Source organism: Echinops telfairi, unplaced genomic scaffold (assembly GCF_000313985.2).
Source record: "Echinops telfairi isolate 266 unplaced genomic scaffold, ASM31398v2 ScPeMD7_7416;HRSCAF=8454, whole genome shotgun sequence".
Classification (NCBI taxonomy): Eukaryota; Metazoa; Chordata; class Mammalia; order Afrosoricida; family Tenrecidae; genus Echinops; species Echinops telfairi.
Genome location: NW_022111316.1, coordinates 4989961 through 5004783, shown reverse-complemented (window position 1 = coordinate 5004783; position 14823 = coordinate 4989961). Strand labels below are relative to the sequence as shown.

Sequence of the window (14823 nt, the reverse complement as noted above, 5' to 3'; positions counted from 1 at the left end):
TATGTATGTATGTATGTATCTTACACCATCCAATATACCCATTCACATTCAATTCTGTTATTCACTTCCCTCGAGTAGGGTTATACAGTCATCAATGGTATCAGCTCCTCTCCCTGCCCTTCCTCTCTTCCCATATCCTCAGGGAACCATTACTACTGTAACAGTTTCTGAAGGGTTATCTATCTTGACTTTCATATATCAAATTATCTTAATTATAAAAATGAACATATGCAAGTCTAACATGATTAATGAGCTATATCAAAGAAAAACCATAATAGGAAGGGATGAAATATTAAAGAACTAGAGAATAGTTATGTGTTTCATCAGCACTATATTGCACCCTGGATTTATCATCCCTTCTGTGTGGCTCTTCTGAGAGGGACTGTCCAATTATCTTATAGGTGGGTTTTGGGTCTCTACTACATTCTTGCCCCTTCACATTGATTTGGTTGTTTGTTTATTAATTTCTGATACATTTTCCCGTCAACACTTCATGATCACATAGTTGTGCTTCTTCCATGTGGACTTTGTTGCTTCCCTGCTAGATGGCTGCTTCTTTAACTACAAGCTTTAAGACCCCAGACACTATACCTTTCCATAGTCGGGCACCATCAGCTTTCTTCAGCTCATTTTATTATGCACCCATTTTGTCTTCAGCGATCATGTCAGACTTTTAAATCCATTGTCCATTAGTTACGTATTACCACCTCTAGTCTACATATTTACTACAGAAGCTGAGATAGGATAAATAACTTGCCCAAGCTGACATAACTAGCAAGCTATGGAGAGTAAATCAACAAAAGTCAAGTCTAACCAACTTTCAAGCCTTGGCTTTCTTTAACACACCCCAATGTGCTACCTCCAGGAAGTCTAGCCAACGGCAGCCATGGGACCTTTTCAGTATCCATGAAATTCCAAGTGTTGGGCTTAATGTTTATGTGTGTGTGTGTTCATATAGGTATGGAGCACTGCTTATTGTCCCAAATTTCAATCCAGACCCATATTATGCAGATGGAGAATATAATCTCTCCATCTTGAGAGGTAGTACATTGGGTTTTGTTGTTGTTGTTGTTAGCTGCCATTGAGTCAACTACTGACTCATCACAACCCAAGCACAATAGACAGAACACTGCCTATTCCTGAACCATCCCCAAGATTGGTTGCCCACTGGAACATAATGAACAAATTCTAGAGTCAGCACCCCAATGTCTCAGTGTCCTCCTCTCTAAAATGAGAAACTGTCTCTAAAGCTTGTTGGGAGGATTACGTGATATCAACTCAAGTAAAACTCTCAGAATAGCACCTGGTGGATGGAATTGGTGGGCTTCATTCATCTTCTCACAAAGCACAATTCACGTAGTCCTGGACGTGACCCTCATCAGGAAGTGAAAGCTAGAACCGTGTCCCTAATTTAAAAATAGATACAATAGACAAGTTGAATACAAAACCAAGCCATGGCATTTCCAATTGCCTCGTGTGCTTGTGAAAGTTTGGCATTGACTAAGGAAGACAGAAGAAGAATTGGTGCATTTGAATTACAGTGCTGGTGAAGCATATTGAAAGTACAACGGGCTGCCAAAAAACCAAGCCAATGTGTCTTGGAAGAAGCACAGCCAGAGTTCTTCTTCGAGGCAAAGATGGCCAGTCTTTATCTCACATACTTTGGACATGTTATCAGGGGAGTCCAGTCCCTGGAGAAAGACAGCATGCTTGGTAAAGTAGAGGGGCAGTGAAAAACAGTCAAGGGGCAGGCCCTTGACAAGATGAATTGACACAGTGCTGTACCGATGGGCTCAAACATAAGAACAATGGTTAAGTTGGTGCAAGACGGAACAGTACTTTGTTCTACTGTAGACAGGATCACTACAAATCAGAACCAACCTGATGGCACCTCACAGCAATAACGTTTGTTAATTCCTAAGATGCATCCTGTAATATGCCTACTGCAATGTGGACACTTCTTGAATATATTAAACCTTTTTGTCATGTAAAGGCTTACATGCCAGATCAGTTTTCTATTCAATAATTCATAAACGTTTTGTTTGATGTCCCATAATTTAATCCATTTTTCCACGTGTTTTCTGTATCCATTTCTCCTTCTTTCCTAAGCCTTCTGAATTTGGCCTTGGGGAAACAGTACCTCTGTGATTTCAAAGGGTTGATCATTCTATGTGTTGCATACTTCCTTAGTACTATTGTTCCTGTATTAGTCTGGATTGACTAGAGAAACAAATTCATAGACACTCATATTTGTATAAGAAAGAGCTTTATATAAAAAACAATTGTATATTGAGAAAATACCCTAGTCCTGTCCAGATCAAGTCCATAGGTCCAATATTGGGTCCCATATGTCTGAAACCAGTCTATAAATTCCTCTTCAGACTCACACAACACATGCAATGATGCCGAATTCAGGGATATCACAGGCCAGTGGATGAAAAGTCTTGTGGATCCAGTGGGAATGGAAGCATCTCAGCGCTGGCAGGGGTCTCCATGGGGCTCTTCCAGCTCCAGGGCTCTAGCTCCATCAGTGTAGCTCCACATGTCTTATCAGCAGGAAGAGGAAGCAAAGAGTGTGGGTCTGACCACCAGTGAGCTAATTATCAAGGGTTCATGAGGGAGGGGGTAGCAGGGAGGGAAGGGAAAAAGAGGAGCTGATACCAAGGGCTCAGGTAGAAAGAAAATGTTTTGAGAATGATGAGGACAATGAATGTACAAATGTGCTTGACACAATGGATGTATGTATGGATTGTAATCAGAGTGGTATGAACCTCCAATAAAATGATTTTTTTAAATTCAAGCCTCATGTTTCAACATTAAAAGATTCCATTGACAAATATCGAATAATGCAGGAATCCCCTAAAGAAGATGCAAAGAACACACTGTACCCAAAAGTGTGCCAAGTCATTGTAACTAAAAGAACTATCTGACACCCCACCATTTCAGGAGGTAACATATGAGCAAAAACCAATGGTATTGAAGGAAGAAGTTCAAGCCACGCTGAAAGCATTAGCTAAAAACAAGACTCCAAGAATTGGTGGAATAAATTTTAAATTTTAAACAAGCTGATGAAGCACTGGAAGCACTCACTCATCTGTGCCAAGACATATGAAAGACAGCTATTTGGTCAACTGATTGAAAGAGATCCATATTTGTACCCATTCCAAAGAAAAGTGACCCACCGTGATTCTTAAATTATTGAGCAATATCATAGATATTACATGCAAGTAAAATTTTTAAATCATTTTACAGGGGACTCTTACAGTTCTTATAACATTCCATATATCAATTGTATCAAGCATATTTGCACATATGTTGCCATCATCATTTCCAAAACATTTCTACTTGAGCCCTTGGTATAAGCTCCTCTTTTTTCTCTCCCTCCCCTCCCACCGTTGTGAATCCTTGATCAATTATATATTATTATTTCATATCTTACACGGTCCATTGTCTCCCTTCACCCACATTTCTGTTATTCATCCCCTTGGGGGGTGCACAAATACAATTTTTGCTGAAGATCATCTAACAATGGTTGCAGCAGTACATTTAAATGAAGCTGCCGGAGATTCAGGCTGGATTCAGAAGAGGACATAGAACAAAGGATACCACTGCTGATGGCAGATGGCTCTTGGCTCAAAGCAGAGACTACCAGAAAGATATGTACTTGTGTTTTATCGAGTATGCAAAGGCATTCAACTGTGTAGATCATAACAAACTATGAATAGCCTTGAGAAGAATAAGAATTTCAGAACAGTTCTTTGAGCTCATGTGGGACCTGCACATCGATCAAGAGCCAGTTGTGCAAACAGAACAAGGGAATCATCCATGGTTTAAAATCAGGAAAGGGTTGTATCCTCTTACCATACTTCTTTCAATTTGTATGCTGGGCAGAGAAGCTGGATTATATGAAGAATACGTCATCGAGATTGAAGGAAGGTTTATTCATAACACATGATAGGCAGGGGACACAAGAGTGCTTGCCAAAAAATGAGGAGACCTTGAAACATTCACTGTAAAAGATCAAGGATTTCAGCCCTTGGTATGGATTACAACTCGACCTAAAGCTTTGGTGCAGGTCACTGCAAGGCTAGGCCCCAATGGTTGCTTCCCAGTGGCCTACCCAGGTTAAAGGGCCTCATTCTTTCTGGTTCCTCAAAACCCACGTCCCCCTGGGTTCGCTGATCCTGTCCTGTTCCCTCAAGTCCAGCCTTTGGAAAAAACACATCTGGGCACACTGTTCATTTTGTTGCCCAAACTCCAATCCTACCAGTCCCTGGAGAAAGACACGCACATGTAGACACAAATAAACATAGACGTGTAGCTCCCTATGCTGACATCTATTAACATGTATGCACCCGTCCCACTGGTGCCAACACAGAGGTACATCCAGATGCCTGCACACAGTGTGTGAGGCTGTCTAGAGAAACAAAGCCAGTGACACCCACGTGTGTAACAAATGACTTGATATCAATAAACACGCTAGCCCAGTCCAGCTCAAGTCCATGGGTCAGGTGCTAAGAGGTCCTGGGTGGGTGAATTCAATTCAAGGTCACCAAGAACATGGCAGAGCACCAGCAAGTCTCCATCAGTTCCTGGGGACAGAAGGCCGCATGTGCTTCCGCTGGACCCAGACTCGGAATCCAAAAAATAGGAAAACAATGGAGCAGGGCAAGGAAGAGCTTAGTTCTATTCCATGTATCTCTTATAAAACAGCCACAACCCCAAGGATGTGTTATCAGGCTGTGGCCTGATTGAAAGGTTGAGCTCGCCTCCTATCATCACTCCTATCTGTCAGGTTGACAGAGAATCTAACCATCACACACAGGTTCAAGCATGAGGTTGCTTTCAATTGCTCTGAAGTCCGTCCTGTCCTGCGGAAATCCCAAGTGGATAGTGTCCCTAGGCTTTTCAGGACTGTCATCTTTTGGAAACAGAGTACCAGGCGCAGCTTCTGAAGCACCTCTGGGTGGGTTTGAACTGCCAACCTTTTGAATGCTGAATAGTTTATGCTGCCCAAGCATTCTTTAGATTCAGGCACATGAGAGTGCAAAAGTTGACACTGACATACACACTCCTCAATGTACAGAGACACAGACCTAGACATAAACACACAGCGTTATAGAACGCACATAAGCACACACTGGCTCACACAGACTGATTCACGTTTGTATACCTTTACGTATATCTCCATATACACAGGTGACCACACAGATACAAATATGGACTAAGTAGCCCTGAGCACACCAGACACTTATGCAGACATGTGCACACACAGAGATACGGGAGCACTCTCTCCATGCCCCAGGAAAAACAAAATTCCCGAAGGCAGGCCTCTCGCCCTCTTTGCACCATCTAGGAATTGCTGCATGAATCCAAACCCAACCTGGAGACTGCCACCCCGCAAAAAGGGAGTTAAGAGCAGTAGTCATTTTCTCTTTCAATGTCCACAGGATCTGAGCGAGTGGGGTCAGGGGAGGCCCAGGAGCCAAGGACAGGGCCGTAGACTCAGGAGATGGCGGCAAGGCCATCCAGTAGGAGCTGACTTTGATCCCAAACCCATAGGATGGGTAATCTGGTCCCTGCTTTGAGGTGGACTTGGAGTCCCGGAAGGGAGTTGATGATCCTTTCAGGACCGTTCTCAGGCGCACATCTCAAAACAAGCTGGGGGCTTTGATCTCTCCCAGAGACGGCTGGGGGAATGGGAGGTGGGCCAGAATTGGAAGCCAGAAAAACAAACTAGAGGAGCAGGTCAAGCCCAACACTCTCTTCTTTGTCCCCTTTCCCTGGAGCGTCTCCAAGTGGGTCTCACTGCCTCACCTAATCATGAATCGCTTCCTTCATCTTCATTTGGAAACATGTATTTATGTATGTTAACTTCTTACTGTAATGTGGGCAAAAGTTTACAGACCAAATTGATTGTATGTTCAGCCACTCGTACCCATTTTAATTTGTGACATGGGTTGTGATCCCTGTCATATACTGTGTATACTCGAGTATAAGTTGGCCCAAATATCAGCTAAGGCACCTAATTTTACCACCAAAATGGCATTTAAAATGTGCTGAAAAACTCGGCTTTTACACGAGTACAAATGGTAATCACACTTAACCTACTTCCCTATGTTTTCTGTTTCCATCTGTCCTTCTTTCCTGTCCATTCCTACCTTCTGAGCTTTATTCCTAAACACATGTTGCCTTTTGATCTCATGTACTTGATTAGTGGTGATAAGGTGCCTTCACCTTAGGTCGATCTTAGGCTAACTTTTAAACCAGGAGGATGAGTTCAGATCTAGAATAAAGGGTGATAAGGTTCATTCAAGGGTTTCACCGGTCTCCATCTGACCAGTTAGTCTGGACTTTTCCTGTTTGGACAGAAGCTCCCTTCATCTGAAGAGCTTCAAAGGAAGCCATGGTCATTGCTTTTCCTACTGCTCAAGGAGTAAAAAGTGGATATGAGTTGTAGGATTAACCCATCAAAGGCCTTTTCTTCTTGGGGGAAAGCTTAAGGCAAAGAGATGCGAGGATCGATATGGTGTAGAGTAGCCAGTGAAGGTCCATTTTAAAAAACCACGCCCACCCCCACATCCATAGCAAACCTAAAATAAGCTCTCCTACCAGCATCTCGATGGGAATGGTATACCTACAGGCCACCACCAGGTCTATGTGACTGCCTTCGGATGACACTGCAGCTAAACCCCTCAGCACCACCCACACTGCCCAGTCACTGGCTACTTTCCTCTATACCCTACCCTGCAGGAGGGCATGCTTCTGGGGTCTTCCCAACCAGGAGAGGGGTCCCTCAAAAATGAAGAAACAAGAGTCAGTGAATGTGGTGAGCTATTTGGATTTATTATCAAGAAGAGCTGGGAGACTAGCCCAGTGCCAAGAGTGGGTCAGGGCCAGCCATGGGCATCTGCAGGGAGAGGGCTGCAAGGGAGGGTCTCGGCATCCCTGGCTTAGCGGGAGCAGATGAAAGGCAGAGGCTGTACGCATGGAGTTCGTCGCCAGCCACCCCCTAGTGGAAGAGGATGCAAGTTTGTTAAGTGACAACCTGTCAGTGCCCCCTGACCCTTCTTCCCTGCTTGGGTCCCTCCTCCCCTTCACCTGCCACCATCTTGATCTCTCACCCACTCATTCCCCAAGACCCCTTCTAACTAAGGGTCCAGGAGCTAGGTCATGAGCTCGGAGTTTTCCATGGATTAGCATATGAGCCCTCCCAGAGTCAACACGAGGGGCTGCCATCATCCTCATACCACAGATGAGGGCATATTCTCATCCCTTCTGTCATCGGTCACTCACAATGTCACCATCATAGCAGAGGGAGGAAGAGGGCTACCCATGAGGATGGGAGCACATGTGCGGCTCTCCAAAGGTGGAGCCTGTCACCTATGTCTGACTGGAAGATCTCCTCCCTCTCAGTCTCATTCCCATGCAGGAGTTTGGCTCTCCAGATGGGGAGTGGGTAAGACGTTGGAGGAGATGTGTCCAGGGATCTCGAAGGGACATTTTGTAAGAGTCCTTCTAGCCACTCTTCTCCTTCCCCTGGGGTCCAGAGTAACTCACCTCTAGTGTTCATGGCCACACAGTTGCCACACCCACACCTTGGCTGTCCTGGGGCCCAGTAGGCATAATTCCAGCAGGTCCCATCAGTCCATTGAAAGTTCAGGCACTAGGGAAGTGAATGTCTGGGCTCAGAGCACAAAGATGGAGAGAGACAGACCGATCCAGGGGCCCTAGAGAGTGGCCACTGCTGATTTTTCTCACTGCTCCACCGTCCAGGACACAGCTAGCCCAGGGTCCCATCCCTGAGGGTTTATGAGGAATGACCATGAAGGGTCATCCCTCACGCCCCATCATCTCAGGAGCAGGCAACCTCAAACTTCAGTGTGGGTACAAATTTACTGGGGGGATCTTCTAGAAGGCTAATGACTCAGAAGGTCTGGGGAGGTGCCCAAGATCCTGCATTTCTAACAAGTTGCCAAGTGATTCTGAGACCACTGTTTCATGGATCAAACTCGGAAGAGCAAAAAGAAAGAGCCCTCATCCAACCACAAGCCCACAAATAGGCTGAGATAAGGTCCCCATATTACAGGTAAGAAAATAGGCTCTGAGAAAATCACTCATAAGTAGCCAAGTTGAGTCTGCGTCCTAAGAGGGTTATGTCAGAAAGTATTGCTTCTCAAATCCACTTCATACATGCATGAGTTCATTAAGGTCAAGTAGGGAAGCACATCCCTGTGTTCCATAGATGGTTATGGACATGTCCTCTCAATAAAACATCAGTCTTAATCTTGTTAGGGTGTCTAACAAAGGAAAAATGACCTGAGGCCCTTGTGCATGCCCAATCTGCTATTGTGACATATAAATTAAAGACAGCAGAATTCTTTGGAGAAGGGTTAGAGAGAGGGACACATCACTTTTAGATGTTTATAGACCTAGATAGAGGATATGTCAAGGGATCATAGCCTCCATCATGATATTTTTGTATGGTAGAGATTTCTGTGATTTTATGGCAGTACTTGCTGACTACCCATTGTATTTCATGCACCCAAGGGTAGGTGAGAAAATGTCTAACAACCAACTCTGAGAACAGTTAACAAGGCAGAATTGGGGACCATGGAGAATAATTTGTAGCAACCACTAATTTCCTTAAATACTCCCACCATGGTGGATTTCCAGCTACAGGCATGATGCCAATGATCGTGATGCTGGGAAGAGAGGCACAGTGCAAAACCCCGACACCCAAGCTCCAGCACAGCTCAGTCTGCTGCTCTGAAAATGCATCAGCAGCTAGTCTCAGCTGGAGCAGCAACGGGTCTTCCCTTGATCAAGCAGAAAGCACTCCTGGATGCAGGCCTGGGCCCCTCACTTACCCTAAGGAAGCCTCCAATCCACACCTGGCACACATTGAGCCTACTGACAGTACACAGGATTTGGGAGTTTGTGTGGAAGTTATGGATGGAGACAAGACTGCCTCCGTAGCACCTCTGGCAGACAGCCTGCAGAGAGAAGAGGACATGATGGGAAGAGATGGGGTAGAGAATTCACCTTCACCTGTTTTCTGTCCTTGAGGTTCCAGGAAAGAGTTCGCTTCCCTTTTCTGGTCAGAAATTAGGAACCTGCTGGCTCTCTTCAATCCCACCTCCTGCTCCTTATCAGTTGTCAGTGCATTCTCTGCTGGATATTAGAAACAATTCTTCTAGTCATGGTGGCCACCCATTATTGAGAGTTACCATCTCTCAGGGACCATTCCAAATGCTGCTTAAATAGGATGCCATGGCATCCGCCTGCAACTCTGAGAGACTGCTCCTGGCTCGCTCCACTTTACAAAGGAAACCACCCAAGCTGGGAAAGGTGAGGTGACCTGTGCAGGTAACACAGTCAATGAAAGGCAGACCATGGGTTTAACACGTGTAGTTTGAACACCAAATCCTATTGCCTAAACAATTGCTTCCTAACGAATAACCCCTAGACAATTCATTTCAGCGTCACCTGGGAATTTCTTTTAAACACAAACACCAGCACCACCCTAGACCTGCTGAATCAGACTTTGGGGAGCAAGCCTCTGCAACCTGGTCCCCAGGTAACTCTGATGCATTCTGGACTTGAACAAAGCAAACGAAGGCAGCCACAGTGATGCCTCGGGGGTTAAGTCCACCTGCTCATCTGTGGGAGAAAGAGGATATGCTCATAAACCCTAAAGAAGAGTTCTACTCTGTCCTATGGCTTGACTACAAATCAGAATCAACTTGATGGCTGGGGGTTGCTTCTCATGTAAATGAACAGGCAGCAGAAGATTGAATTCGCTTTCTTTTCCCCTATCCCATCCCTCCCCAACCTCCTGCCATTTACCTGAGCATTTACGAATGTCTGCTGTGCCAGCACCAGCCGGAACCCACAGGTCTTGCATCCAGGGGTGCCAAGCACTCGAACTGTTTCCTCTTCTCTGGGGCACTGCAAGTCCTTGTCCACGGGAGCTGACTCTAGATCCAGGGGCTCCTCTTTCTCAGGGCACTCTTTACACTCAGCAGCCTCAGACGCCGCCCCCTCTGACGGAATCTCCTTCTCAGCGAGGGCCAACTCTCCCTCTGGCTCCCCTGAGCATTCTAGATTCTGACTGGGATCTGTCACCGTCTCTGGCATCTCCAGTTTGGGGGCATCCTTTCCTGAGGAAAGAATGAACAGATAAATGCCCCCATGAAGCCCAGGGCACACTTATTCCAGAACCACGGACAGTTCCTAAAGCTCGCACTTAGAGCCGAGAAGATTCCTTAGGTATTTGGATAATTCCCTCTCTCGATTTAGAGCTACAAATTTATGAGACCCTGGCTTCTGCTTGCGACTAAAGGTGTGAGTTTGATGGAAGTAACTGTGAGAAAGAAGCTTGGAGCTATCACCGGTCTCCAACAAAAAACGTTCCAACCACAGCTTTCAGTTCAGAGGCGTTTGACCAGGAATGGACTGGGTTCCATGCTGAGGGGGAGATTCTGGCCCTGCCCTAAAAGGAGCAGGAATCAAAAAAAAGAGAAGGATGATGCACGAGATGAGGCAGGGAGGACTTACTCAGATGAAGAGCAGAAACTGTCCCCAGCAAGAGAAGCAGCAGGATCGGAGGGCAATTCATAGCTCCTGAGTCTTGTGGCAAAGACAGATGCCAACTTCTTCCTTTGGAGCTTGTCCTTCTGTGTCAGGCACACACCCTGGTACATGGTGAGACAGGCAAAACAATGTTTCACTAATTGATTGATTCAGGGTCCCATTACAGCGCTTGATCCTCGTCCTGTTTTGATTAGACCCTGAACTGCAACTTCAGGAAAAGAGCCCGGGGAAAGGGAAGCCCTTGTCCCTGAGACTTCTTTCTCTGCTCCCAAAGAAAGCACTCAACCCAAATCCTGCCCCCACGGGACACACAGGCTCAGGATCAAAGCTAGTTCATTGGTCCATTCATTCAATATGCCCTCTAGGTGCTCACCATAAATGCCCACCTTCCCCCAGACCCCGAATTCCTTCTCCCTGGGCAGCCAGGATGTACTCACCCCTCACAGAGTCTGAGAAGCCTCCTCAAAGCCTCTGACTGCTATGCACCAGAGACGGCCCTTATATTGGACTTTTGGGGAAGTGGGGGGAGGTCAGCATGGATTACCCCAGGGTGGGTGGAGCAGCAGAACTGATAACAAGAAGTCTGCTCTATCTCCTCCCCCTTGGTTCTGCTCTCATGGAACTCCAAGGGCCTTTCCTGAGCCTGCAGTCATGTGGTCTCCCTATGTCCTGGTTTGCTCCAAAAGGTCTTATGTCTTTTCCCATTGTCTAGGCACCAATGATAGCTACTTTTGCCCCTCAAGTCTCCCTGTCTGAACAATATTCCTTAACTCCAAAGGCAGCTTCCCACTGGTTCACATGCCAGGAAATGACGTGGGGACTCCTAATGGAAAGTGGGGACCAGGGAAGGGAGGAAAGAGGGAGTAGGCAGAAAGGAGCCTCAGTCCTTCTAATCCCTTACCTGGACAGGTCCTTCCTTTATACATCACAACGCTGATTCCACACCTCCACCTCAACACCACCCAAAATATAGTATTATCTTCTCTTCACAGAAGATTTAGAATTAGACCCAGAGAGGCGCAGTAACTCTCCAAAGCCAAACAGGAGGTGAGGGAACCTGCGTTGCCAGGTAATTTTGGCCCTAAGAGCTTCTCTCTCTTTATTCTTTAGCTTTTGTTTAACTCTCTCTTGTTCCCTCCTTCTTTCCCACCTCTCTATCCTTCTCTGTCTTTCTCTCTGCAATATGGGGAAGGAAAAAAAAAAAGCCCTACAATCTTGCCATTTCTTGTGGATTTCTAAATCAAGATCTTCAGCTTCAATGCTTTTGATACTTAGGGTCATATCATTCAATCTAGTGTAGGATGTTTACCAGCACCCTGGTCTATACCCACAGGTATCAGTCACACCTCCCTCAAGTCATGGCAACAACAAATGGGAGCCACAAATGCTGCTGGTTGAAGATCACTCATCCTGAATATGCCAACAGGCCAAACCTAGGTGGTGGCGAAGAGGCAGTGACTGAAATACAAAGCAGAGTTATTTAAACATGATGTGGCCTGTTTTCCCAGGGACCTGGCCCCCTCTCCCCACAGGTCTCCACCACCACCGGCGCCAGGACTAGAGTACAGTGAGTGAGACCCTTGTCTCAGGTACAAAATTTAAGGAAATGCAAAAAAAAAGTCTGTTCAATAAAAAGAACATTTAATTCTGTGTTTTATAAGTGAAACAAAAGCAAAAATATCCACAGTTAACCAATATTAGGAAATTAAAAAGTCAAGTTTAGGGTCATGATTTAATGAGACTGCCTAGGCAAATGGACTGATATCATTTTTAGTGCTTCTCCTTTATCTCAGAGGAACGCTGGTGGTTCAGTAGACAAAGTCTTCTTCTGATAACAAAGCAGGTGGCAGTTCCAACCCACCAACCAATATATGGTAGAGTGGTATAGAATTTTGATTCTATAATAATTGGAACCCTATAGGAAATTCCTACTCTGCCCTGTAAGATCACTATGAGACAGAATTGACTGAATAGCAAAAGGTGCTCTGGAGTTGATTCTAGCTCCTAGGTAGCTGAGTGGCCTGGAATACTATACCCTTGCAAGAAGTTATTCAGGGGGCAAAACTTGGTCTCTATTAGCTTGGAGTAGCAGAGGAAGAGTCAGGAAAAGCAGGAGAATTTTGTGCCTAATTACTCCCACAAACAAATACGTCCTTTGCCCTGAGAAGTGAAGAATGAAATGATGCCAGCAACTATTATGGAAAATTTTGATCAGAGATTTATAGGAGATTCTAGCGAATCTCGGATCAACAATAGAAACATGCAGAACAAATTGCTAAATTCTATAGAAACGATACTTCCTGGAACCCTGGAAACTGAATACATTCTTCCAAAGCAGGGGTCCTCAAACTTTTTAAACAGGGAGCCAGTTCACTCTCCCTCAGACCTGCTGGAGGGCAAGACTATAGTTTTTTTTAAAAAAACTATGAACAAATTCCTATGCACATTGCACATATCTTATTCTGAAATAAAAAAACCAAACGGGGCCAAAACACTCGGCGGGCCAGATCAATGTCCTCAGCGGGCTGCATGTGGCCCGCGGGCCGTAGTTTGAGGACCCTGCTCCGAAGGGTTGCCCCGAGATCACCAGTCCACCTTCAATGCAAAATACTCCCTGAAGTCTTCTTCCAATGGGATGGCATGTTGACTTATTTGGTAAAGAATATTTGCCTGAAATATGCTGTCCTTTTAAAGGATCGTCTGCATGGGATCAAATTGACAGGAGCAACTCAAACTTTAAGTAAGAGGCTCAGGGATCCATGAGTTTACATCAATGGAGAGTGAACGATTCTCAAAGAGAGAGTGAGCCTGGTTGCACACTTGAAAATGTTACGCCTTGTACATGCAGACACTGTTGGGTTTGTGTGTGTATCACTTTGTATACTTCTAAGAACAATAAAAATGGAAAACACAAATGTATCACCCAAGCTCCAGCAAAATTCACTGCAGTCCAGAGAAAGGCAGACCTCAACCAAGTCCTGACGTCCCCGGATCTCCCGGACAGGAGAGTGGGGGCAGTTAGCTGATGACTCCAGTCTACGCCATCCTTTGTAGGCTGTGTGTCTTGGTTTTCCCTGTTCAAGCCTGGCTTTTCAGTGCTCAGGGAACCAAGGACTGGGAGCCCAGAGTGGGTGAAGTTTGGGATTCTTTCTGTACTCTTCTTTCCCCAAGGGCTTTCAAATGGAGAAGTCTGAGGGAGGCCTCTTCTAGGTTGTTATTTCAGAGTAACGGTCAGCACCATATCTTCCCCACCCAACGGACGAGCCTCTGAGCTTATCTACCTGACTGTGGGGAAACTGCCCACTCAAGGGCTCAAACCCTGATTTCTCGGTCTCAACTTTCAAACTTTTCAAGTGGGTGAGGCGGTGGACGACTACACCTACTCCCCCATTCCTCTCCTCCATCCTACAACTCATGCCAGAAATGCCTTTCACTGATAGGTGAGGATGACCCGTAAGGTCAGCTCCAACAATATGACTCTCATCTGCCTGTTTACTGCAAAAGCTGAGAGAAAGTAAGTAACTTGCCTAAGCTCACACAAGGAGCCCTGGCGGTATAGTAGTTCAGCACTGGGTCGCAAGCTGCATGGTCTGCAGTTCAAAACCACTAGCAGCTCCTCAGTAGACAGACTGGACTCCGTGCTCCTGTAAACAGTTACAGTCTCGGAAACCCACCAGGAATTGCTGCGCCAGCATTGATTCGATGGCAGTGAATGGAAAATCTCATACACCTAGTAAATAATGACAAGTAACTGGACCAAAATCTATCCAACTTTTAAGTCCTGACCCAAGGTGTTATCTTACAAAACTGGCTAGATAGACATGCCACCCAGGGAACCTTTTTAGCATCCATTGAATTCCAACTGTCTGGCTTACTCTTTGCAATTCTGTTCATATGTGTTTCCAACTGCATATTGACCCAAGTCTATCCATACCCATTGTATTAGTCTGGGTACTTTAGAGAAACAAATCCACATAAACTCATGTATAAGAGAGAGTTTTATATAAAGGGTACTTGCACATCAAGAAAACATCCCAACCCAGTGCTGCCCTAGCCCACAAGCCCAACATTAACCCATATGTCTGACACCAATCTACAAAGTCCTCCTCCATCTCACAAAACAGATGCAATGATGCCGACTGTAGGAGGAAAGCAGAGTCAGTGAGCGTGTAAGCATCTCAGTGCTGGCAGGGGTCTCCACATGGGTGCTCCAGCACCCAGGGCTGC

General features: G+C 45.6%; 1 protein-coding gene across 1 annotated transcript; it reads right to left on the bottom strand.

Annotated features, from left to right (window-relative positions):
* Positions 1 to 6911: 6911 nt before the first annotated feature.
* On the bottom strand, positions 6912 to 10622 carry LOC101643358 (proteoglycan 3-like). The gene is made up of 5 exons (XM_004714960.2): positions 10561 to 10622; positions 9850 to 10163; positions 8871 to 8996; positions 7561 to 7666; positions 6912 to 7012 (listed from the first exon to the last, which is right to left on the bottom strand). The coding sequence occupies exons 1-5, from the start codon at positions 10619 to 10621 to the stop codon at positions 6954 to 6956; spliced, it is 666 nt and encodes a 221-aa protein (XP_004715017.1). The 5' UTR covers position 10622; the 3' UTR covers positions 6912 to 6953.
* Between the last annotated feature and the right edge of the window lie 4201 nt (positions 10623 to 14823).

Excerpts from the sequence above, each read along its gene's own strand:
- LOC101643358 (XM_004714960.2), bottom strand. The coding sequence starts at position 10,621 with ATGAATTGCCCTCCGATCCTGCTGCTTCTCTTGCTGGGGACAGTTTCT. Across the intron at positions 10,164-10,560 it reads AGTTTCTGCTCTTCATCTGA|GAAAGGATGCCCCCAAACTG; the intron begins GTAAGTCCTCCC and ends TTCTTTCCTCAG. Across the intron at positions 7,013-7,560 it reads TGTGGCCATGAACACTAGAG|GGGGTGGCTGGCGACGAACT; the intron begins GTGAGTTACTCT and ends CTCTTCCACTAG.